This window comes from Oreochromis aureus, linkage group 10 (genome assembly GCF_013358895.1).
Source record: "Oreochromis aureus strain Israel breed Guangdong linkage group 10, ZZ_aureus, whole genome shotgun sequence".
Classification (NCBI taxonomy): domain Eukaryota; kingdom Metazoa; phylum Chordata; class Actinopteri; order Cichliformes; family Cichlidae; genus Oreochromis; species Oreochromis aureus.
The window spans coordinates 13,940,344-13,965,862 of record NC_052951.1 but is presented as its reverse complement, the minus strand read 5'-3'; the positions used below and the strand labels follow the sequence as shown (position 1 = coordinate 13,965,862).

General features: G+C 39.6%; 1 protein-coding gene across 1 annotated transcript; it reads right to left on the bottom strand.

Annotated features, from left to right (window-relative positions):
* Positions 1 to 5,075: 5,075 nt before the first annotated feature.
* Positions 5,076 to 19,209, bottom strand: arhgap31 (Rho GTPase activating protein 31). The gene is made up of 12 exons (XM_031760093.2): positions 18,438 to 19,209; positions 14,834 to 14,936; positions 14,313 to 14,457; positions 13,009 to 13,091; positions 12,777 to 12,884; positions 12,535 to 12,671; positions 12,238 to 12,445; positions 12,018 to 12,139; positions 11,734 to 11,781; positions 10,894 to 11,526; positions 10,646 to 10,794; positions 5,076 to 10,383 (listed from the first exon to the last, which is right to left on the bottom strand). Exons 1-12 carry the CDS (start codon positions 18,535 to 18,537, stop codon positions 8,386 to 8,388), a joined length of 3,834 nt encoding a protein of 1,277 aa, XP_031615953.2. The 5' UTR covers positions 18,538 to 19,209; the 3' UTR covers positions 5,076 to 8,385.
* Positions 19,210 to 25,519: the final 6,310 nt, after the last annotated feature.

The window sequence follows — 25,519 nt, the reverse complement described above, 5'->3', positions numbered from 1 at the left end:
AATTTGGTGTTACTATTTTCCCCCCGTGATATTCCCAGACTGCCCTGCGTCGTACATACAAATAAAATGTTCTTGTGCATCGAAGAAGCGCGTTGGATATTACGTGCCTAAGAAGGAGTAAATTAAGTACTTCATAATCTTTATCACTCAGAAGCGATAAATGCATTATCGTGGACACCTCTTACGCGCTTTCCCTGGGGGGCACTCGACCCAGCTATAGCTGCCTGGCCCTTCTGAGTTTTTTCCCCCCCCAAAGTTTCATCCCAGCTGAAACGATCTGTCTCGTGTGACCGAGTAAATAATCACTGTGGGTGTATAATGGTGCATCAGGAATGCGCATAACTTAAGATATCGATCTAACATGAAAATAAATGAGAAAAGGACGCAGTTTAGTGTCCGTGACCCAGATTGTTCTAATTTTTAACGGAGCACTGTGCACAAGATTGTTGTCGGTTTTATAAACTCTGTGTGTTTTAGCCCCATAGAAACCTCTTAAAACTCGACACGTGTAACTTGATAACATAAAAAATATTAATTAGCATAGCATTTTTTAAAATTGTAAATGATTTAAACTACCCAAATGAATTATTTGCCAAATAATACGCGGCAGTCATTAAAAAAAAAGAAACCCAGTCTTCTAGGAAAAAACTAAAATGCTCTCCTGGTGAAAAACGAGTGTAAAATCAGTGTATGTGTAATTTTTTTAAATTTCAGTTTAAAATAAATATTATATTATAAATAAAACACGTCCAAAATATCAAACCACGAGTTAGGTGTATAGTTCCATATTTCTTTGCCCGTTTTACGCACCGCAACAGCGGCTCTTCTTTAGAGCCTTTGACTGCCCAAGTCATATTTATTATGCTGAATAGGCTTTAAATTATATTTACTCCTTATAACATTACAGCTAGAGTTTTCTAAAGAGACTAAAAACTGTTCCTAAATTGCGTACAGCACGTTATCTGCATCAGCGTGCCTTATTTGGATGTGAAGTTCCACTTGTAAACTTTCATTTAATTGTTCACTTAACCATTTTAACAAAACTCTAATATTTGCATTTGTTAAGATATGGGATTAGACCATTTTGTTAATTGCACCATAGAGCTCCATTTTGCTCACAACGTCCTCTGCAAAGCGCCCTTTATCCATTCAATAGCCCGGGGGTATGCGCCCTGGGGGAGCTTATACGCTCGGTGCTTCAAATGCTCAATTTATTTATTCTTAATTTTGTGCCGATCAATTCATTGAAGCAAAAAGGACTACGGTGTCTTTTTAAAAAGAAGAAAAGGGAATTGTGGACGTAACCTTGACGGAGCTGAGGAGAGGGCTCCCCTGACGCTGGAGAGCCGCTTGAGTCAACAGGCGCCCATCTAGCAGACTCGCCCTTGTCTTTATTCTGGCTAATTTTTTATTTACGGCTTTTCTTTGACATGTCTCTTATCTATCAGATTAAAAGAACAGCTTGTAACAAATCAGTCTGCACGATTTACAACAGCATTAAAAGGGGACAAAGGGAGCAGGCAGTCAGTACCTGAGAGTCTGGTAGACGGCGCGGCGCTGCAGCTGATTCGATGGTTTGAAAATACGCACGAAACAAAATACTTGAATCCTGAAAAAGAGCCTTTGTACGTTTCTTTAGAAATCAAGCAATTCTGCATGACAAAGGACAATTAATAAGCCGTCTTTTCACGACCAGCAGCTGGTTTCCCCGTCAAGGAAAGTTGGAAAAAATTCAGACTGAATGCGCGCAAAAGCCCTTTGCGCGCAGACAGCAACCCAAGGTGACCCATTTGGCACAGTTAAAATAACCAAGCCGAGGTAAAAGCGAGGGAACTGTCAAAAACATTTAAGCTGAAATATCTTGAAATTGCAAATCCCTTTATGTGGAGGGACGCTGCCGATGTGGGTTAGTCGTACAAAGGAGGTGGTTAAGTTGGAGAGGCTTTGGAAACGGACACGTGGCTTCTCAATGAGAGCTCTTTTGGACCCGCGTGGCTTGCTGTGGCACTGCACATTCAACTACTTTAAACTTATCCAGCTTAGTAAAAAGTGTGTAGTAAATCTTAACAAGTTAACTCACTAACTTTTTACAAAACAGTTTGTAAACTTTTACACACTTTAACGTGTTTGTTTACTCTCGCCTTAAGAAACAAATACAAGCTGTTCCACACTTCCAACTTGGTTTATAAATGCAGAGTCCAGACTTACTGCTGGAAGGGGGGAAATGAATTCCGGTAGATAATTTTCAATCATGACTTTACCAATTTTAATACACTTTTAGCTTAACATTTCATCACTTGTTGTGTGAGGCGTTTTTAAAAGACTTGTAGCAGTTTTTGTCAGTAAGCCTAAGGAACGCGTTTACTGATATGACTATAGCGCCGAGGGCTTGTTTGTGTGGTTATAAATGAAAAAAAGGTTTAATTTTGCTTTAACATTTAGAAGGCAGAAAAATATTATCCCCGCAGTCTGCAGTCTATCACGGTTATCATTTTATATTTCGCTGCAGCTTCAACTAACATCTCGACCTGCACTGATGGGCTGGAAATGGGTTCAGCTGCTCACGCTGTGTTATAAAATGAATGTTATTTAAAAAAAAAAAAAAAACATAAAAAAGAAAAAAAACGCAAAAGCAACACGTTTCATTACGGAGCTGTTGTTGGTGACAAAGTGTGTTGAGCTTGCTGAAGTGGCAAGGAAGAAAACCGCTCGTCATTGCCTTGAACTCCGGCTGCATTCTGCTGCAACATTTGAACCCATTCAACTGTATATAATCTGTTTAACAGCTAATCAGCAGTGTAAGATGAAGGACTGGCACGCAGCTTCACTTTTCCTCAGTCGCCCCTCGCTAATTGAATATTCAATGCGCGCACTGTGCTCTGCTTGCCTTTTTCAGTGTGCTCAGAATACGCCTTTTTAATTCTCGGCCCATACACAAGCAGTGTCAAAGGTTGAGAAATAATGAACTGCTCAGACATGGAAGAGACCTCTGCGAGCGCCACCACTGACGCAACCTGAATGCCTCCGAGGACGATTTGTCTTTTTTTCTGTCTAAATAGGTATGAGATTTGACATTTGGACAAAGAAACTTATTTGTTTTCTGTCGGCGTTTGACTGTGGCACCTGCACACAGGCTACTGATGTAAATATAAGACTTAGACATAAAAACTGGGGATAACAGAACTGTGCCGTGCGCACTGAGATGCGAAGAAGAAACGTGGTGGTGGTGGTGGCCTATTTATTGTGTCTAGGTTAGAAAAAAGAAAAAATCAATTACAGAGTTTTCATGCGCTTTTGATGGTGTTAAAAAAGACTTGTGTGTCATTGCATCTTAAAGCATTCTGTCAGTTTCTGTTCCAGGTAGTAGCAGAATTGTTGCTGAGGTGCTGCTGCAGTACGTAGACCTTATGCTGTTACTGTGTGGGCATGCAGAAGGAAAACTTTTTTTTTAATTAAAAAAAAGGGTCAGGAGAGAGTACAAGCGGTTGTCTTTCCCCTAAAGACTCACAAACACGCGCAAAGTACACGCACTAAAAACACTCTGGAACCAAAGTGACAGACACCCGAGTGATTCTCTCGGCTGACAGATAAAGGACACCACACATCTACCTTCTCCTTCGCCTTGTATGCCAAGCAGCTGAAACACTTTCACGTGCCTGGAGCGCACACTTTCTCCGTTTTCAGCGCGTTTGTCTGTTTGTTTGTTCCGCAGCTGGGTGGCTTGCGCGGATGTGCACTGTGAAGCAGGAGCGTCACCTGGTGGCAAAGCACAGAGCCAGGAGATTAAAATGGAAGCGTGTGTTCCACCAGGCTTACAGAGTTTTGACATGAAAAATCTCGGGGGGCCCCCTTACAGGAATACTTCTTATTCAGGCAGCAGCACCGGTCAGCTCTGTTATTCTCCTTTCAGGGAGCTGCTTTGAAAAGGAGAGGAAAACAGAGAATTTCTGTTCAACCATCCACTTGTGAAGATGTGAAGATACATTTTTTAAGTAGGGGAGAAAAACAGTCAGGTGGGCACTCTTTAAAAACCTATTAAACTGTATTTAGCCTGCATGTACCTTTCAAAGTGAAAGAAAAGCAATGGTGTAAATATTAAAAATGTGAAAGAATTGGAAATATTAAAGAAAAACAAGTATTTCAGAGGAAAATTGAAAACCCTGCTTTGTTTTTCGTAAATGTGCTTTAGCTGGCAAAGCACAAAAACCAGGAGCTTGACTATCTAACCTTTTTTCAGTCATGCAGATGCAGCCACAGACTTCACTTTTCCTTTCTCTTACTGTAAAGTAGAAGATGAAGTTATCACCAAAAAGTTACAAAGTTGAAGATAAAGCGTTTGTTTCAATATTTAAAGCGAACTTGGTGTACTGATCCTTTGTGCCATGTCAAAGTGGTGAAAAGGAGTGTTGTGCAAAATATGTGCAGCACTCATGACTTTTACCAAAATCTCAGACTTGAATCAGCTTTGTATGGGTGGGCCTTGTTACAGTCATCACTGAAAACTTTGATGATGAAATAAAATAAACAACAAGCATCTGAACATGTTTGGTGGGTTTTTGTGGAGTCTGTGAAGTTCTGAAATGAAAACAGAATTTGCTGGCTGAATTTGGGCTGTTGTTGCAGCCACTGGGTCAGGGGACATTTTACTGGATGAGAAAAGAACAGACTTTTATTAGATATCAGCAAATTCTTGAAGCAAAACACTACAGAGTCTGTAAAAAAAGAGAAAACACCAAAGACAGAAAGGGGATCATTTCCAAATGTTTACCAATATAAAACAGCAGTGGTCAAAGATCACAGCGCTAGAAGCCTTTTGAAATAACAAAGAAGAGCCGAAAGACTTGAAAGATGTGATTCTGAGGGGAATTTCGACTAAGAATCTTTGGAACACAAACTTTTTCTTTGGAAGATATAGCCAGATGAAAAGTTTTATTCCTTAAAATATACCAAAACACTTCATGCTGTCAAAGTGGAAACGTCAGTAAACTAATAATTAACAAATAATTAAACTCTAGCTCTGAAGTGGTGAGCTGGACATGCCGTGTTTTAATAACAGTCATTGACACGCTGATTTATGTAATTTTTTTTTTGAACATTTTATTTTCATAGCTTTCTGTTGTAACAAAACTCATCTTTTATTTACATTACTTTAGGCGCCATAATCAGATAATTGAGGCAAAGCTCATCTCAAAGCCCCCCCCCCCGTGATTACACACAATTCAATCAATAATTTTCAGTATCAACAAGTATACATGAGTTACAAAGTAATTAAACACTATGACACTAATCACACATCCAGGCTGTCCAAACTACAGTATAAAAACACTGCAACCTTTAATTACATGAAGGACATCTTAAATACAATTTAACATACAAAGTGATTAAAAAAAATTTTCTTCTTTTTTTTGGGCTTTTCACTCAAAAATAGCAGAAAATGTAAAACGGAGATGGTGTTGTTCGACTTTTACACAAAGCACCATTAAGATCCAAGCACAGTGAATACAGTCAGCACGCACAAACTCAAGCTCCAGTTTACTGTCTGACGAGCAGCGCCGATCACATCATCAGATGACCAAATAAAACCCTCTCATTAAATCCAAAGTGAAATCCATTCAATCATATTACAGAAAAAAGTGACACATGAATTAAAGCTCTTAATTCATGTGCTGATATATTTACTTTGGAAATAGAAATTTCCTTTTAAATACTTCTTTAAGAAAAAAAAACAGCCACCAGCTCTTCACTGAGCCTGTCGTTGCATGTGTAATATACAGTATCAGGTTTACGTAAAGTCACGTGAAACTTCATAAAGGAATAAATAAAGTCATTTTCCTGTAAAGGATCAGGCTTGACATTGTTAAACTGTTTGCCAGCTCCCTCCACTGACCACCATTATAAACGACCTGTATTCAGGCTATTGAGAACAAACTAGGTTGACACGAGTATGTAAAGAGCTCATAACCTCACGTGGTGTCATCACATCACTCACGAGTTTGGGACAGGTTTCTTTCCAGTGTCTGTATTCTGACATTTTTAGAAATGAGTGTACCAGAATCCAGACAGAGCTCCTGCAGACTCAGCTCTCTCCATAACAAATGACTAACCATCAGTGGTTAGTCACTGCAACCCGTGGAGCTTGCTTTCAGACCACATAGAGGAGCAGAAACTGTAAAGGTATGCTCCTCTACCGTGAGACGAGTTTTCTTCAGCCTTCAGCACAATTGCCTTAGTGTTAAATCAGCAAACTATTTGAACAATTTGGCCTCAATAAAAATCTTGTGGGCTGGATTCTTGACTTGTAAATTGACAGGATGCAGCTAACGGATAACTGAAATGTGCGTATTATTATCTCACTGTTACTGTTTATCCCATGCACAAACATGTGACAGGGCGGGTATGAACACAGGACTATTTAAAGTATCCAGATGACTCTGCTGTTGTTGGTTGGCTCCAGGATAATGAGACCGATCACAAGCTGGTACATTGATGATTTCATTAAATCTATTATTTTTAAAAATTGAAGATAAATACTATGATCCATGATTTTAGAAAATGTACTCATACACAGATGTTTACATCCATCATCCATTTAAATCCTGAAAAATGAAATGATACTAAAATATTCAAACTTATTGAAAAAAAGAGTATTTATTGACTTAATTTTAAAAAATTAAATGTAATTTTGCATATATGAGCTCTCATTTGTTTTAATTTGCTTTTTTTGTATTGTGCAATGTATTTTTTTTAAATTTTACAATTCCCCAAAACTCATGCATCAAATATCCATTCACTAGGGGTTAAGAGGGAATATCTTCAGTTTCATACATTTCTTGGAATAATTATTGATTTAAAGCTGATCTTAATAAACTGTGTAAAAAAAATCATACTCCATCACGTGTCATATTTGCACATTGATAAAGCCACGATGAGTTTATGGTATCATGCTTTTATTGAGGCTGCTTCGCCCTTTTCCTCAGTGCCATTTTTATCTATAAAGAACAGAAACTCACTGAATCAAATGGTCTAACGGGCTGACGGGTGAGCCACGTCTGCAGCCATGTCTGCAGCCACGCTTTCCATCGTGAGTTTCAGTTTCGTCCTTCTGGACAAAGGCTCCGAGTCCCAAGGTGCAGAACAACATGGTTAAAAAAACACAGCTTTGTTCCTGCAGCGATAACTCATTTTCTCAAATCATAGTATAGTTATTTTAAAATCCTACATGCTGCTGTGTGGATCCTCTAGTTTATTATTTATGTCTTCATTATGGTGCATTGTGCTTATCTGCTGTCCATGTATTTCTTTAAATATGCGTGTGAGGATGGATTACCTACTTACTGCATACCAAACCTTCCTAACCCGACCATTTGGAATTAACTAAGTGTGGCTAACTTGAATATTTCCATATCTTTAAACTTCTCCATACTTCTACATTACTGAACTACATTTCTGTTATATCAGACAGATACAGCTACTAACCCTTTTACACACAAATACATCTACTAATCAGTGCAACAGATCTTCTCTTCTTTTTCTTTCCTACTTCATTAATCATCTCCAGACCCCTCAGGTTTCACTTCTAACTGTGGTAGTAAAATGTGGTTTAGACACTGCTACACCAAATAACTTCATACAAAATAAAAAAAATCACTCGCAGGGACATTTTTTCAGAGGACTTTGAAGTCGTGTCGTCTGTGTTGCTGGTAACATTTTACTTTCGTGTATAACTTGGATTTTGAAGCTGTGTATGGTTAAAATGGTACTTCAAGCCTCTGGATAAACAGCCAGTTTTTCAACCCTGAGTTAAGATTTTGTTTTCCTTTTTTTACGGTTTAAAGGGTCAATAGTGATTTTTCATTCATCAAACAATATTTAGCACAGCTCAGTATTTCTTCTATGACAAAAGCTGCCCAGCAGCCAGTTTGCAAGTTTAAAAAAATGTCGTTTTAATAGCAAAAAGATGTTTTTAATAATTTCCAGTCTGGTAGTGATTCTCTTTGACAGGGTAGGATTTAAATCTCAAATATATCATAACGGCCTTGGGAATGAGACAGAATGTCTGTTATCCTAAAATGAATTTTAAATAAATTTCCTAAATGAGTTAAAAACAAATAGATGACAGCAAATCAATCTCTAACACAATAGAGACCAAAATAATAGACTAATGGAGACTTAAAAAAAACACTGGTTGCAGATGTCACTCAAGGATAAATGGCACTCAGGCACATCATGGCTTCCTTTTCCTCTTTCCCACTTACTTCCTGTTTTTAAACCGCCTTTCAAGGAATGTGTGAGTCATACAATTTACGACGGGTTATCATATCATCTTCCTTAGGATCTTGATGTATTGCATCTATTTACATACATGGTCAGTGAGTGGATTTCCAGTCACTCAATCTGCCTGTGGCTCCTGCTGTCAAATATCATCGACCTTCTCTGTGGCTGGTAGAAGCAGCTGGTTGACGTTTCCAGTCTCTGTCCGCTTTTTGGGATAGTCATTTTATTCTGAAGAGCGATCCCCTCTGTTGTCCTGAAATTTTCAGCCATCTCTTTAGAAAAGACATTCGCTGCTGACGCGTCATTCAGGCTCTTGATGGGGGAAAGGAGCTTGCCGTCATCCCCCGACGTTGGATAGTCCATGATGGGAAAAGGAGGGCTGAGCAGGATAAGACTTTGAGGTCTCTGTCTGTTCCTAAAGGACGGTCTTTGTAAGAGGTTCCCTCTGCTGGGTCTGGGACAATCCACAAACACTTCCAGGCTAGGTGTGTGTCTCCTGGTTATCACAGGCAGTTCTGGAGTGGATGAGATCTTCAAATCGGCAGATTTCTCAACACTTGGCTGTTTTTGGAGTATGGGGGCCGGCTCTTTATTCTCCAGCTCCTCCTTTAGGTCTGACACGCTCGGAGGAGGTGCGGCATTGCTTTTCTCTGCGCTCACTTTAGGATTCTCCTTTTCTTGTTCCTTCACTCTGTCAAATTCATTCTCGGGTCTGCAGTGAGGTATCTGGCTGTACTGCACCTTTGGGGGGATGACAGGGACAGCTTTGGCCTGGCATGTTTTTATCATGAAGGCTGTCCGCACAGAAGACACGCTGACCGGGGCCGAGTTTCGCCGGAGAGGCGCCTGCCGATCGTTCAGAAACAGCTCCAACTCTGAGGGCAGCCCGTTGTTCACAGCTCCAGATGAGGCCATTAGCCCCCTCTGACAGGAGGAAAACTCTGATGAAGTACGGTTTTGCTGATTAGAGATGTCTCTGATATATCTATGTCCCAGATCCAAGTTAAGCGAACAGGGCCTGTGTTTAGAAAAGCATTTCTCCTCTCTTTTCTCTGAAGCTGCTGCCTCATACGACATTTGTCTATTAAACCTCTGAGATGACGCTGTGTTCTTCGATTTTGTTGTGCTGCACTTTCCCGTTTGAGGTTGTGTTGTGCTATTGCTGTTCAAGCTCGACCGTGTAGGCGCTGAAGGCACGTACATCCATGTTGTTTCTGGTTTGCTGTTTGTAGTCTGAAGAAGGCTTCCTGGACAGCATTCGGTGCTCCTGAAGAACTTGTTGTTATCAGCTTGAGGAGATGAGCTCTTCTCCACCTCTAAGCTCAAAGTTTCCCCGTGTGAGCTGAAGGGTGACAGGTGGTTAAATAAGTGCTCCACATCAGGTGAGTGGAGTGGGCTTGTAACCCACTGCTTAGTGGAGCTAATATCCTCCCAGGGCTCCACCAGGTCCAGCTCCTCTGAAGTCCCTCCTTCATCATCGTCGAGGTTTGGCAGCTCCAGTGTGTTACGTTTCTCCTCCAAACACACTGAAAGCCTCTGAGGGATCTCCAACTCAGGAATCACAATTTTCTTCGCTCCATCACTGAAGACATTTTGGTTCTGCTGAGGAATTTCGTGTTTGTGAGATTTCCTGTCTATATTATCTGCAACCACAAGAACATCCTCAACTCTTAAATGATTTACGACTTGCTCTGAACTGGCTTCCTTCGGACAAAGCTGGCTCTGCTTGGTGTAAACTGAGTCATCTTTGTTTAAGGGTGGGATTTTAAGATTCAGTTTCTTCTCTTTCTCATCCATTGTGTCAGTAGGCGGTGCATTTTTGTGAAGAGACAGTAAGATGTCTGATTCTGAAGGCTGCTTCTTTGCGGAGACTTCACAATCACTCCGAGAGGTATTTGAAGACTGCTCTCTACATAGCAAAGACAGAGATGGAGAGCTGCGGCTGCGCTTCGCCTTAACATCCATTGTCAACTTAGTGTTCACACAAGTGCTTGTTGAGACGTCAACTTGTTTAACATTCTCATCCAGCAGGTCAAATTCGGGTTCAGTTATTTTCAGTTCCTGGTTTAGGTCAGACCACAGGTCTTTGCCAGTAGAAGATCTCTTATCCTGAGAAGTTATAAGGGATAAGCAAGCAAAGATTAGCAAAGAGTAAAAAATTACAGCAAAGCAGTGTTATTGGGTCTGGTTAGTTACTTTTGTACACGTTGCATGAATCGGGGCTAAACCTGAGTAAATAATGTGAGGCAAAATACTAATAATGCAAGCAAATAAAGTACTTATTCTTTAAAAAATTAATTTCACAAATTATTATGGAGTGTTAAACCTGAACTATAATAAAAGATAACATCTGTAATCGGAGATTATTTACCAGTTGCTTCTCTGTGGGCAGGTTGTGCAGTTCTTTCCCAGAAGATGGCGCTGCATCTTTGTCTTCTCTTGCATTTGCAAGGGACTGCAATTCCAGTTGAGAAATATTCCTCTCTCCTTGACCGTCTTGGACCATTTCTTTCCTTATATCTGAATAAAACATGTTTTTTGTTTTCATTGCAACCGGTTACACAAGTATGACTTTAGATGTGAGCAACAATTCACACAAAAAAAGGAAGATGGCCTTACCTTGTGACGATACCCTGGACGTCACCTCCTCTACGTTATTCTTCTCTGCTCTTTCCTGCCTCTTCCGTTCCAGTTGGGGGAAAGTGTTGCTCTTTCCACTGTTGCCGCTCTGCTCTGAAGTCTCTTTGCAGGGTTTCAGAGTAGCTGCCTTTTCTTTGCCGTGCCCTCTGCATGGCGTGCTGTTAGAGCTGATAACGGCTGACACACGCAGAGGTACAGACACAGCAAAAGGCTCAGATATGTTGACGGCTCTGCGCTGATGCCTCGGCGAAGACTCCAGTGGGAAGAAACTTCCTGGAAAGGAGGGTCGGGAGGAGCTGTTGTGCGAGGAGGCCGAGTACAACATCCTCCTGTTTTTTGGGGAGGTGGGCTTGTAGCCACCGAGGTCGTCACCTTTAAACACCTTGAGCTGCTCTGGCAGGTTTTTCTGAGGGGGCTCAGACCCCTTCTGGTTCTCGCTGACATTCCAGCCACCCGTTGCCCCCCCAGTGTTCTTCCCTTTAAACTCACAGTTTTGATCATGTTCGCTGATGTCACAGAGCGAGTCGGATCCCAGCGTTCTGGATTTTACATCCGGAATGAAAATACTGCCTGGTCCACCAGCTGGACTATTGCTTCCTGTTCTGTCATCATCTGCAATTCAAAGTCCAAAATGATAAATATTAGTATAAGAAAATGTCGTGCCCTTTTACACACACGATTTCTGAGAACTACAGCATATGCAATGGTACTCTCTTATAACGAGGCAAAGAGAAAGTCTTTTGCTAAATTAAAACACCAAAAATTTATGCAGTTTGTTTCAGTTCCATGCAAATAGTTACAACAAGGTTTAAGCCCCACCTGTGTACAAGGACTCCATGCTCCTGGATGGACGGAGAGCAGCTTTTTCTGTAAAAAAAAAAAAAAGAAATATTAAATTAACACTAAGTAACATGGGCTGGATATTGGCTTTAAGGCCTGCATAATTTTGAAACATCATTAAAGAAGGTCAAAGGTAAAGGTAAATCATTTTGTCCAACTGTTTCTAACTTGCTTGGCTGTTCATGTTGCCCGGTCTCTCAGTGGTGGGGACGTATATTTAGCTATTTTTCCTTTAAATAGTTCTCTCCTGTCGGAATCTTTACCTGTCATTCCCTGCGCTCTTATGAGCACACTGCCATTCCGGCTGAGTTTTCCCTTTGGGTCCAAAGACCTTCCGATGTTAAAGATAGACTTCCACTTCTTCGATTTCCCAGAAAACTTTCTCCTGACAAACGAAGAGAGAAGATTAAGCTCAGTGGCATCTGTCACATGTCACAGCATCACAGCACTTTAAACACACGTGAGGCTGAGCCCAGATCTTACTTGTTGTCTGATATGTCTATGACGGTGTGATAGAGAGTAGCCGTGCTTGTATCAGGCAAACTGTTCTCTCGCTGGCGTTCTTTATGGAGAGGGTGGTCTGGACTTAAGGAGCGAGCCTGAGCTTCTTCCAGACTCATCAGTTTCATTGGCCCACACTGGCCACTGATGGGGAGCGTGGCGTACTTTTCCCCACACTTCAATATTGGCCCTGGAGAAATATAAAATGTTGTTTTTTGTGCTGGTAACTGAGAAAATGCTTCAGCTCAACATTTCTCCTCAGCAAAAGAAGTGTCATACCTTCTTTGACTTTAATTTGTTCACTGCTGAAGATCTGATCTGCGTGGTTTAAAATAAACTCAACCACCGACTGTTGTATCCGCACCTCCTGGAAAGCCATGTCTCCATTACCAGATGAAGCCTCAATGTCTTTAGATCTAAAAAAAAAAAGGAAATACACAAATAAGTGTTGAAACCCAACAGTAAAAACTTGCATTGACAGTGGATGGCGTATAATGTGTCTCAAACACATCTAAACTCACCTCAGCAGATTTGGAGCCCACACCAAAGCCAGGTTACGTGTATGCATGTTTGTTTGGGTGCTCAGCGTAGCGAGGTGGGACAAGTGCTTTGCAAGGTACTCCAGAGTCCTAAGGATAGGTGAGAAAAAATGTGTTTTCACACTTATTTAAACATGATTAGTCGAACACAGTAAAGAGTTTGTCAGCAGGACGACTGTCACATTCATTAAAGTTTAAGAAGTTAAAGGTTCACCTGAAGTGAGCAGTCGGCAGTTCTTTGATGACCTTCTGAATGTGTAAAAGTCTCTCATGATCGTCCTGGACTGAGACCACTTCCTGCATGCGAACCACACAAAATAATTCATGTCAGCCTAATTTTTTAACTTTTAGATACATAAACGCCAGCATTGTTTTAAGTATATGTTAGAGGAAGTACATTAGAAGATTGTTTGAATTATAGAGTACCATTATATTAAAAAAATCTTAGCATTTTCTCTGCAGCTCTCTAATCATTAATCAGAGAAAACCTTAATATAGCTGCAGAACGACTTAGATTGCTCTGCACTAAAATAACACTGAACTTTATTTTTCTTTTTTTATCGTAGATTACGCGCGATATGATAAATGTTATAATTATCTGTAGGGTAAAAAAAAATCTAGCTGTCAGGGCTGTTAGCCCTGTTAACAGACAGGCATAGGTTGGATTGTTTGCGGTAAAACTAATGCAGTGGAGCTTCAAACAGCTGAGCTTTTGTAAGTTGCATTTAACTCAAACAGTCAAAGTACAAACAGTCCACCTAAAAATAATGTTTTATGCAAAAAAAAGGAGCAACGTTTGCAATCTGAAAGCAATTTAACACCAACTTTGTTCTTTTAAAGAAAACAATAAAGTTTTCTAAACTGTTCTTATGATGTTTTTAGTGCACCGTGCGAAGGGCAGATTTTTCCTAAAACACTGGAGTCCTGCAGTTTTTCAGGAACCAGCGGCACGAAATGTATGAATGCCAAAGTATGCAAATGCCCCGTGAAAGCACACAGAACGCTGGGCAGAAAATATGATCCTGGTCTTAGAGTTTGATATTCCTCTTTCCTTCTTTCCTACTTTCTTGCCTGCATTTTATCCAGAAAATTCACAAAGGTTCGGAGCTAAAAATCTGAATTTATGAAGATGTGATTACACTTTAACTGTGTTTTTCTAACTTTGTTGTGCATCTGATTCAACAGTGAAACAGACAAGATGTTTTTCATCTTTAAATGAAGCTTTTATCATGGGTAACAAATTTTTTGGAACGGGTTATGGTTATGGTTGTCATTACTGTAAAATTACAGCTGTTATAAACATGAAAAAGTCTTTATGAATAGTGTCATTAGGTCAAAAAATACCATTTAAATGCAAATTAGCCAATATGAAGCTGATATCTGCTAATTGAACCCTTTTCTACAGGGTCTCTCGTGAGTGACATATGACCTGCTGAAGTTGCAGTCAAACCACTTCTGTGTCACACAGGATCCCCCCCTCCCCCATCACGGCAGCAGATGTGACTTGAATGTACTCACGGTGAATTTGCTGTAAAGCTCATATGTGAGCAGAGGATTGGGTAGCTCCCTGAAGTACAGCTTACATAAGGAACCCACACAGTGGATGTCCTGGAGGTACACTTCCTTTGTAAGGTCAGGGCACGCCTCAGAACAAAATTCCTGCCTACACACAAACACACACACAGACTTAGCTGAATGCTTGGATTGTTTAACACCCCTGCTAACTACGGTTGCAGAATGTAGCTGGTAAGATTTAAGTCTATTCAGTCGACTTGTGTTATTTGTGGGGGAAAAAATCAGCAACAAAGACGTTAAAAAAGCAAAAAAGATCTAAGGAAACACTTAACACATAATGCAGATGATTTATGTACGTTGTTTCTTTCAAGAAGGATACATACACCAGTAACTGTTCAGAGAAGCCGCATATAAACAGAAGCGATAGATACAGACCATCAGGATTAGGCTAAGATTTTAAATCATAACTCTTAGCATGTCATGTCTAATTGGTGCAAACCTTCAAAAAAGCATGGTAGGATTACCTGAGACGCTGGATATTTGAGGTAACCCCCGACAGTCTGTAGATCCCGTCCACAATCCCATGCTTCTCAATAAACTCTGCACATTTCTTCAGGACCTGAGGAACTTCATTAAAGAAACAATGTTAATCGTAGAGAAACCTGAACAATTATATTTCATCGTGTTTCACCTTTTTTACACATATCCACATTGCATTACTCTTAAAAGCAAGGGGAGGAAATTGCTGTACGTTGAACTTCTCAGCAGTAACAATGCATATAAGGTCGACTTCATGGTATGTGGTTTGTTCCACTATGACTGTTTTCGACTCCTTGGGGCTGGTGATTGTAGGTGGACAGGAAGTTAAAAATGGTTTGTTTGTTTCAGAGGAAAGTTGACACACCCAGTCCTTGTAGCTGGGATTACTTACGACATTTCCTCTAATAGAAAACGGCTTTTGAAATGTTACCACTGATCTGCGCAGCTTTCTAAACGACGGCACATCACCTTCTGAACACAACTGTGTATTGCGCCACTATTTTAAAACCCTATGAGAATGGACTGCAATTTTCCAGAGTTTATTGAACCATTCGATCCAATCGCAGCTTCCCTTTAACTAATTATGAAAATAACAATTGACTGCGAGTCACTTCCTGGGTCACCTTACTCTTGCTTTGACAAACTTCTGAATGACAGAAATCACTTCCAACATTATATCAGATTTATCATCTTCTGAGTTTCACACAGATCAGCAAACTGCTGTCATTAATTATTATGGTTAATTACCTGTGTATTAATGAAGGTTTAAAGGTTTAAAGAACGTATTTGACATGTTTAGTTGTGTTATTTATGCATGAAAGAATATAATTAAGGCATTATTATTTTAAATGAGTATTTAAGGTTTCTATACTGACTTACAAGTCTTAAAAGTATATTGCTACGTATGACCGAGTGTCAGTCCCCGACTTATTCCATTTGTAGTTATATTGGCTGTACACTGTTGTAAACGTTTGCTGATATTAGCCTTTCAGAAAACCTATGATAGTGTCAGATGTTGAACTGTTTAACTGTGTCATGTCAGTTTCATCCTGGCTAAATAGTCAGTTAAAGTGTGACAGGAAACTGAAAGCAGTGTCTGAAATTAACTTTTTGACTTATTGCCAAAGGAACTGGTAGCTTGGAAAAAAGCCATGCATATTTTTCAACACCACAGTTCCTGAAGAATTGCTTTTTCATGGATACTTACATATACACGCTTGCCATTGCTGCAAAACTACGTTATTAGGCTGAATACAAACTTAAAGGAGAGGCCATAATATACTTTATTAAAATATTGTGACGTTATTGTGTTATGTTGTAAAAAAAACACACTGCCCCATAGAAGGGCAGACTTCTCTAGTCTCTATAAAGTTTAGTCTTTATACTTATCTTTATACTTACTCATTAACTACTTCCATATAGCTAGGAGAAATTAATATTGAAAAAAAAATGCATTTTAAACATAAACACAGGTCTCAGGAAGATAAAGGTTACATTCCAAATTAAAAGTCTACTTATATCTGTTGATTGGAAGGTGTTCTTTTAGGACTCTGACTGATAAGGGCTAAAACAGTAAAAAAAAAAATAAGAATACCATGTTTTGGTTTGCCTGACATAAAAGTATAAATATAAAACAAATTAAAAAGTTTTAATCAACATTTAGCTCTTTTAGATATTGAATTTTATGTAATGTTTCAATTTTTTCGTACAAAACGAATGATCTTGCAAACAAAACATAGACTGCGTCCTCAACAAAATGAATGCTTGAATATTACTTGCAGGAGTTAGTCTCTCATTCATCACCACAGACATCAACAATCTGCTATTTAAATTCTCCTCCTTCTGACTTAATTGGACTTTTAATAGCATGCTTGTGGTTAAATTCTGGACGATGAGGCACTCTGGAGTTTCCATTTTGTGCCTCCGCGTTTCCCGACTTAGAGATTTCTGCGTCTCGCAGAAGGACAAAATGCAATTTGATTTTCATCTGTTTTACAAAGAGGCCTCTGAAACAGGATTTGACAGCACGTGGCAACAAATCAATACACTTTATAAAGAACAGGTATTTGCATGTCCTGCTACTGTCATCTTAAATGTTTCATTTAACACTAAATGTGAGGCTCTTGTGTTGTTGGGCTCCACAAAAATCTACAAAAGTACCCCAGCTTTTCTTTTTGTTTGGTTTTGTAAGTAAATGTTACAGAAACAGTGTTGTACATGGACCCAAGTACTTTTTTAAGATGTTGGGCCAGTACTGTAAAATGAGTGATTAATATAGCAATACTTTTAATACTCTTACAGCTTTTTTTGATGCTGTTATTTTACACAGGCACCATGAGAGGACGTTTCCTAATGTGAAAAACTGAAGAAAACTTACTTCATTCAAGACAGGAAGTGTTTGTTTAAAATTTTCTTGGCACCAAATCAATATTTATTTATTAAATATTCTCACCATTTCTTTTATTTGATCGTTTTGGTTAAAGTTTAATCTTAAAATGCAAAAGTTGGGAGTATTTTTCTGTCAAGTACCATTTATTGTAGGTGTACAAGTGTGCTGAATGCATTATTGTCACTTGTGCACAATGCTGTGCTTGAGTTTTAGAGCAGTTTCAGCACTTAACCATACCAAGAAGAGCAATGCGGAAAACACTTACAAATGCATCAAAATACATAGGTTTTTGAGTCTTTACTCAACTTATCATCTACGTTGTGTTGCTGTGAGTTTGCCGGTTGCTCTCAGGGGTGTGCAGCTACTTTCATGGAGAGGCACTAAGAGTACAAAAGCCCAATATGTCTGCTGCTTCCATGACATAGGAGTACAACCTATACCTCCTCCCTCACTTCCTGTGTTGAATACCCCGCCTTGCAGTGTGTCCACTCTAACAGGTCATCTTTAAAGTTACCCTCTGCGTAGCTATTCATATCTGCACGTGGGAGGGGTTTTTCTTCACTCTTTTCATATTTAACATATGATGTCAAACCTCGCATATGACGGCCGTGATAAAAGAACGAGGGTGACATATACGGACACGAAAAACCCCAGAAACCTAATGAAAACCCGGTTAGTTGAACACTTTGTTGAGCGAGTCAGGAAGTCTTTGTTTCTGCTCTGTTTTTCTTGGCTGGTTATTTTCTCACATAAGCAGGGAGCAGCAGTCCTAGCAAGTCTTTTGTCAGGCACAGAATTACTCATAGGAACTATAGCCACCATAGGAAACTGACACAAAAATGTAAGAGCCACACCCAACGTGGCAAATGACCATTTAATTTAGCCAGTGGGTGAATGAATGACCTTACTAAATGTAAAATACTTGGATACATACAGTGTATATATGTAACCACTGAACAAAGACTGTGTTTGTTACATGAAGGAATGTTTTGTCTTTTACTCATACAATTTTTTTGTTTAAATAGCTACAACAACATAAGAAACGACTAGTAAAGCCTGTTACCCTCATTATCTTCATTAGCCTCTATCTGTATGGGAAGTACTAGTTAATATGAATAGTCTGAGGTTTGGTAATAGTTCTGGTAAAGTAGAATTAGATTTCAAGGAAGCAATTTTTAAAAAGAAAGAAAAGAGTTTACCATCTTGTCCTGAATTCTGGAGATGTTCTATCAGGTCACAGCCGAACGCATTTTCACTTCCTTTCTTCTTGGTCTTCTGCTTTGTCCCTTTATTCTTCATGTGGATCCAGTTAGTAGTCCAGATGATTAAAGCAAAAGGTTCCTTGAGAGCGCACCGAATGATCCATAAGACCTCGAGAAAGTTCAGTTAGTAGATCAAAAAGCAGCCACATAGAAATCCCAGCAAACAGCTCCCAAAAAATCTGCATCCGCTCACATTCTGTCTGACCACACTGCTGGAAGAGGAGAGGAGAAGTGACGTCACTTTTTAAACTCGAAGTCCTTTAAAGTGTTGGCACTTCAACAGAAGACCAAACACAAAAAAGACACGGTGTGACTGTTGGTTCTCTAGGATGTGGCATTATCTCTGAAAGCTCTGCAGAAACTGCGTTAGGATCCGTCGGTTTCCTGTTGTTTTGTTTTTTTTTTAACCCCCAACCAGTCTCGCTCTGTTCCTTCTTTCTCCTCCTCTTTTCCTTCATTCCACACTGTCTCCTTTTCTTCACAGATTCTCTGTAGCTAAGGCGAACACGCGTCAAGAGGGGCAAGACCCCCCCATGAAGAATGGCCCTAGTTTTACACAGATTTCTCTATTTTCACAAATAAATACGTTCACGTAAACGTGTTGATTTGTGGCAGTGGTATGCCTGGGATTTTTTAAATGCTGAGACTATGCAAGGGGAGGGATGTGAAGTTAAGGGAGGGAGAACAGCTGACACTTGTGTTTCTCTCCTAGTTTAGTAATTACTCTCCTCTTCTCCTCATTTTTTTTTTTTTATGTGCCCAAAGTTGGAGCTAACGGGAAAACTTCTCTCTGCCTTCCTGAATGCTCCCAATGTATACAGTTTCCTGTGCAAGAGCCCGGGCTCGAAAACAAAAACAGACGGGTTCTGAAGGAAGAGGGAAGTGGGAGGTGACTGAAGTGAGGGCCTGAAGGGCACAGATGGGAAATGGGGGGAAATGGGGAGGGGTGGCGTGACGAGATGGACAACACATGGTTCTTGTTACTAACTGCTACATATGTAATCTTTGTCTTTTTCAGCCGGACTTCAGTTTCTATTCAAACAAATAATGAATTAATGGCTAAAATACACTGAGTCATGTTAGTTATAGAATGTAAATGATTTCTATGTAATATTTTCCATGTAATACAAACACAATTGCAGGGGGTCATTATGCCCAACTCTATAAATAGTGAGTCTATACATTCACCTGCCACAATATAAGGTACACCTTATATGTACTGGGTTGGGCCCTACTTTTGCCTTTAGAACTGCCTTAATTTTTCATGGAAACATTCCTCAGGAGGTTTTTGTCCGTATAAATATGACAGCATCACACAGTTATTGCTGATTTGTCAACATCCATGAGGTGAATCTCCTGCCTGTCTCCAGACATCAGAAGATGAGTACACTGGAGCCATAAAGGTATGGGCATGGTCAGCATAATACTCAGGTAGGCTGTGGCGTTTATGCTCAGTTGTTACTAAGAAGCCCATATTGTCCAAAGACCACTACACCACCGGCATCATTATGAACTCTAAATCCACAATTTCTTGTTTTCTTTTTCAGACTATTCTCTGTAACCCATAGAAGTGATTGTGTGGGACAAAATAGCAGATCAGCGATTTGTTCAACAACCATTCTATGTTCAAAATGACTGAAATCAGCTGCTACCCCATTCTGATGGTCGGTGTGAACTACAGTAAATCATCTTGACCATGACTACATGCCTTAATGCGTTGAGTCGCTGTGATATGATTATACCTAATAAAATGGCCAGTGAGTGTATTCTTGAGCGTTGTGGACCTCTGACAATTTAACAGGGAAAATTACAGACCCCAAGACACATATTCCACAAATGAGGCTTGGAATTTTACCGCTGTGAAAAATTGAACTTTCCGTGAAGTGACATTTTTTTTACATAATCGTTGATTCGCTCTGACAAACCACCGAGTGCAGTGATTTATTAACTGTAGACATTTATCGAATTAAAACCATTTACTCCTGCCAGAAAAACACGCATATGCAGACACCAAGGAGCATGTTAAACTAGCCTTACATAACTTGGAAAACTGATTTGGATTAAAAGCAACTTTTTCCTATACAGAAATAAAAAGTCAATCTATAGTGGCCACTGTCAGGCAGCAGGAACAAGCTGCAAACCAAACATTAAAAACATAAACATCACTTTTTAATGGTAAACCAGATAGGGAGTAATGCTGCCTTTTACATGTCTAGGAGATATGGAGTAACGTTAGCATTAATCTGGAGTTTTGTTTTTTGTCCACCCCATGACTTAAGCCTAATAAGCCTAATAATCATGCTTCTTTTAGCTGTGTCCTGGCCTCCTCCTGCTCCCTGGGGAAATATCTGGCTCCTTAGCTGTTAAATGCTCAGCTCTGTTTACCAGCTCATTGCTGACATTGTCTGCCTCCCGCCCAGTCGCTAACACGAGCAGTGTGAGTGAACCAAAGTAAAATAACAGGCCGGAAAACCAAAACAATGAGCTGACAGAAGCTCGAATTCTCAGTAGAGCAGAGAGAAAACGGCAGACTTGGGTGATGATTCTATGCGGATTCTTTACATACAAATAATCCTTTGTTTCTATAAAATATTAACCACCGCTTTTTACCACAGCTGTCAAAAATGCCAGTTTCCATATCTTTCTTTTTTTTTCCCTCTGACCACATTTTCTTAATCCATCCATCTGTTCTCCTCACTTCTACGTATTTATGAAAACAAGGAATCCTTTTCCCAGGATCTAGTTGTTCTAAACGTGGCTGATACTAACATTCAGGCACAAACACACCTACACACACACACAAAATTCAGATTCAACTCATCTGACCTGTGTAACTGAACACTTTGAAACAACTGGAGCAAAAAGAGGAAACTTCCACATACTTAAATGACTGTTCTGCTACAAATAGAGATGAGAACATCTGACAAAGGAGTTCTTACACAAGTGATATAGTATTTAAAAGCAAGAACAATGAGGTACACACAGTAGGTAGCTGTGGACCTTTTTTTAAATATCTGAACTGTGTGGTTTGTTGAGTAGATCACAGCTTGCAGAGTTGATATTTTTGTGTTTTGTGAATGTCACATGTGAGCTACATGACCAAGCTTGGCCTCAGCAAGACAAAGCTTTCATTCTGCACCATAGGAAGAGGAGATGACATCATGCTGTTCATACAAAGCCTCAGACATCCCGCTCTTTCTTTGCACTGGTTAATAATAAAAAAGTGTCTATGCTAAGAGACCATTTCATTGTGTGTGCGACTAATAAGGAGTTATTCTTGTCCTTACTTTGAGTCTTTTAGAACAAGTTCTCCATGTTCTCAGAGTGATGCAATGCCTGATCTGCAGCACAATTTGGCTCCAGCTAAATGTGGAAGAAGGGAAATGACACAACTAGGGAGAAAATGCTCTTTACATATAAAAAAAACTGTTGATTTCGCGTGAGGATATAAGGTTTTAAAGACAGAAGATTGATATTTCAGCTGTATTTGATGCAACACAGGTGGCTATATTCTGGCTTTAGTGATTTGAATAGGCGTGAGGTGCTATGTCAATTTGATTAAACTATATCAACAGAGAGTTTAACTCTTTGTTTGCATAGCCTATTCATGCCAAACCTGAAAAGGCCATGTTTTCTAACTGAGGAGGAATATTAGAATCCTAGAAAATAAGAAATAAGTTTACATTATTTGAACATCAAGAAAGATCATTTATTGTTTTTTCTTTTCTTTTCTTCTATTATTATGTTCCATGTCTGAGCTGATTGTCTTTGCACAGCCAAAATACTTAATCCTGTTATTATTATAATGAATTGAGGCCACTGTTGCCCCAGTTGTTTGGCAATAAATGCAATTTTCTTAAATACCTTGAGATGCCTTCTTTAAACTGGAAGTTGTGCTCTCCACGCCCCCCTCTGGTCAAATGTTTGCACTACAGCAAGTTGCACAGTGAGGTTGTGTTTCTTATGTAATGTACAGTTACAACAAATAAGCATAGATATGTACAAAATCGAATGTGTCACAAACAGCTGGACGTTGCACGTCTTTACTGAACACATTCAGTAACCGTTCACTGTGTAGGGCAGTGATTCTGGTAACTCACAGACCTCCTCTAGGAGCAATAACCTGCGTTTTTAATTAATTATGAACATTAAATGCCTCATAGTACTTTGACTTGACCGTTCCATTTTTCCTTCCTATGCACCAATTTTTTTTAACAAGTGCATAAGATCAGGGTCCTGTGGTAATCACAGGAGGCCCAAACAAGGACATTTTGGTGTTTTGTGTTGATGTTCAGTGCCCTTTTCCTCCAGATACAATAGAAATCATTTCCAAGAAGCGAAACTTCCTTCTTATTTGTCATCTGAGATGAGCTGCAGATGAACACTTGCTTTTGGGAAATTGTTTTCCGCAGTTGTTTTTCCCGTTATCCTCAGGTTCAGCTTTTCATTTCTCTCAAATGTGCATGGCGTGCGCTTCATGAGATCTTTGCAGACTGTTGTTACTAAATAATTTAGAGCAGGCCTGAGTTCCCTTCATATGTAAATAATTTGTCTTATTGTGAAACTGATAAACACTCTGCTCTCCAGACATGCCTTTGAAGTCTTTTCCAGCTTTGTGCATATTTACAATGAGGGAAATAATTATTTGATCCCCTGGTGAATTTGTAAGTTTGCTCACTTACTTAATAAACAGTCCCTAATTTTGTGTTAGTTTAATTTTAATGGTGAGAGAAAGAGACCAAAACCAAATAAACCAAAAATCCAGAAAAATAAAACCAATACATAGAAGTTGTAACTTGGTCACCAGGTCTGCACACATCTCAGGAAGGATTTTGGTCTACTTCTCTTTACAGAAACTATAAATCCTTTAGTTTTCTTAGCTAAGCTTCAGCTTCCTCCACAGATTTTCTATGGGACTGAGGTCTGCAGACTGGCCTGGCCACTCCATGACCTCATGAGCTCTTTGGCCTTACCCATGAAGAATGAGTTTGGACTGGAAGAAACTGATTCTACAGAAAGCTGTGCTTTATAAACATAAGTTAAGTTGAGGTCAGGAGTATTGTGATTGTATTCTGTATGGCAATGTGGGGAAGCCATAATTTTAGCTAAGTTGTAGGGGATCAAATACTTATTTTACTCAATGACACGCAACCCGGAATCAGAATCTTTTAACGTCATTATGCAAAAATCACAAAAAATTTTATGGAAGTTGTGCTTTATCAACCTTATATGCTTTCCCCGTCAAAGAAAGTAATCTAACTATTCTTAAACTTTTATTCCATGCACAAAAATCAAGAGTATCTAATAAGTACAACATAAAACTATAAATAAATGCATGCATGTTTGAGTAATTGTTGTTTGAAGAGGTTGGAGATACAGAGGTTAGTGACAGGGGGACAAACGAATGTTCATTTATATTTTATTTATTATTGTAACACATCTACTTTTTTCAGTCTGTTTGTTTTAGCTTTTATTGTCCTGTGCTGCCTTCCTGGAATAGGTGATGTGCTGGGTGGGATGTGTCGTTCTGGAAATCTTTTTGTAACCTTGTAATGTTTTTTTTCTGGATTTGATATTCTCTCTCTCTCTCTCTCTCTCTCTCTCTCTCTCTCTCTCTCTCTCCATTAAAATAGAACTACCATTAAAAAAAGACTTTTTTTGTAAGTGAGTGAACAAATCAATTCAGCAGGAGATCAATTAATTATTTCCCTGTAGTAATTTGTAAGTTATGATAAATGAATCAATTTTTCTTTTGGCTTTCCAAGCAGCCAGGTTTTTTTTTGTTTGTTTGTTTGTTTGTTTGTTTGTTTGTTTTAATGGCTCCATTTAGAGCAGGGGTCGGCAACCTTGTGCACGCGTGCCAGAATGGTTAACTGATGGCACGACCATAGCTGGATTGCCCGGTATGCCAATGGTGTTTTTTCGTTTTTATGGGCCGATGAACGGATGAGGTGGATGAGGAAAAGGGGAGGCAGGAGGAGGAGACTGCCGGTCCGTGTGTCAGGTGAACTGAACTTCAGGTAAGAAGTTATGACCTGCAGTCTATCTGGGTCAGATACAAACCAAGTTTAGGTGTCGTTTATTTTCGTTGTGCTGACTTTTTACCGTCAGTTACAATAACTCGTACTGCGTACTGGCATGACAGAGTTTCTATACAGCTGGGTGATGTTACTGATAGTGAACTATTTTATTCATAAGGTTAGTTAGTAGAGTTGCCAACCGTCCCGTAAAAAACGGAATCGTCCCGCATTCAGAGAAAATATTACGCGCTTCGTATTGAGGTGAAAAGGAACACAGTTTGCTGATCGGTATTTCTGTCGCAAGTCCTGTCTCTCTTGTCTATCGCCCACTTTGCGCCAGAAAGAGGAAACCAGCGGATGTCGCGCTGTTGGATGATGTAAGCTGTTGTTAGAATTTATTTAATATTAATTTCTAGTATCAGCTGATGTTTGCTGGAGCCACAGCTGTAAAAGCTGCTCGGTTTGGATATGTGGTGAGAGGGAAACACGACGATGAAACCAGGAGATGTTCTTACTGAATCATCAGAGCTGAACAGGTGATGAAGAAACAGGTTTACCTTTTAGGTGACATGAATGAGTTGAAGGGAAGTTATGAACTGTTTCTGAGAGACAAATAACACCAGGATCCTTTTCTAAGTAGCTGACAGCTGGTAACTGTGCAGGGGCGAGTCTAGGAAAGTTTTGCCAGGGGGCCAGGTTCAAAATGTATAGAAATCATACATATACCAACAAGACAGCGTACATCACTGTCACAACAGCGTTTGTTTTCATTGAAAGCCTTTATGGCTTTTCCTATAATACCTGGTGGGCCGGTCTCTAGTTAAAATGCCTGGGCCGATTTTTTGTCCCAGTCCAGCCCTGGGAACGACACGCAGTGAATTAATCTGAGAAGGTGCATTAAAAAATAAATGGCCGGGCCAGCGGTGCACATCGCAAATTAGCTTGCATAGACACATTAGTTGTGCGGCTTCTTAATGACAGTATCTTAGCTAACAACCC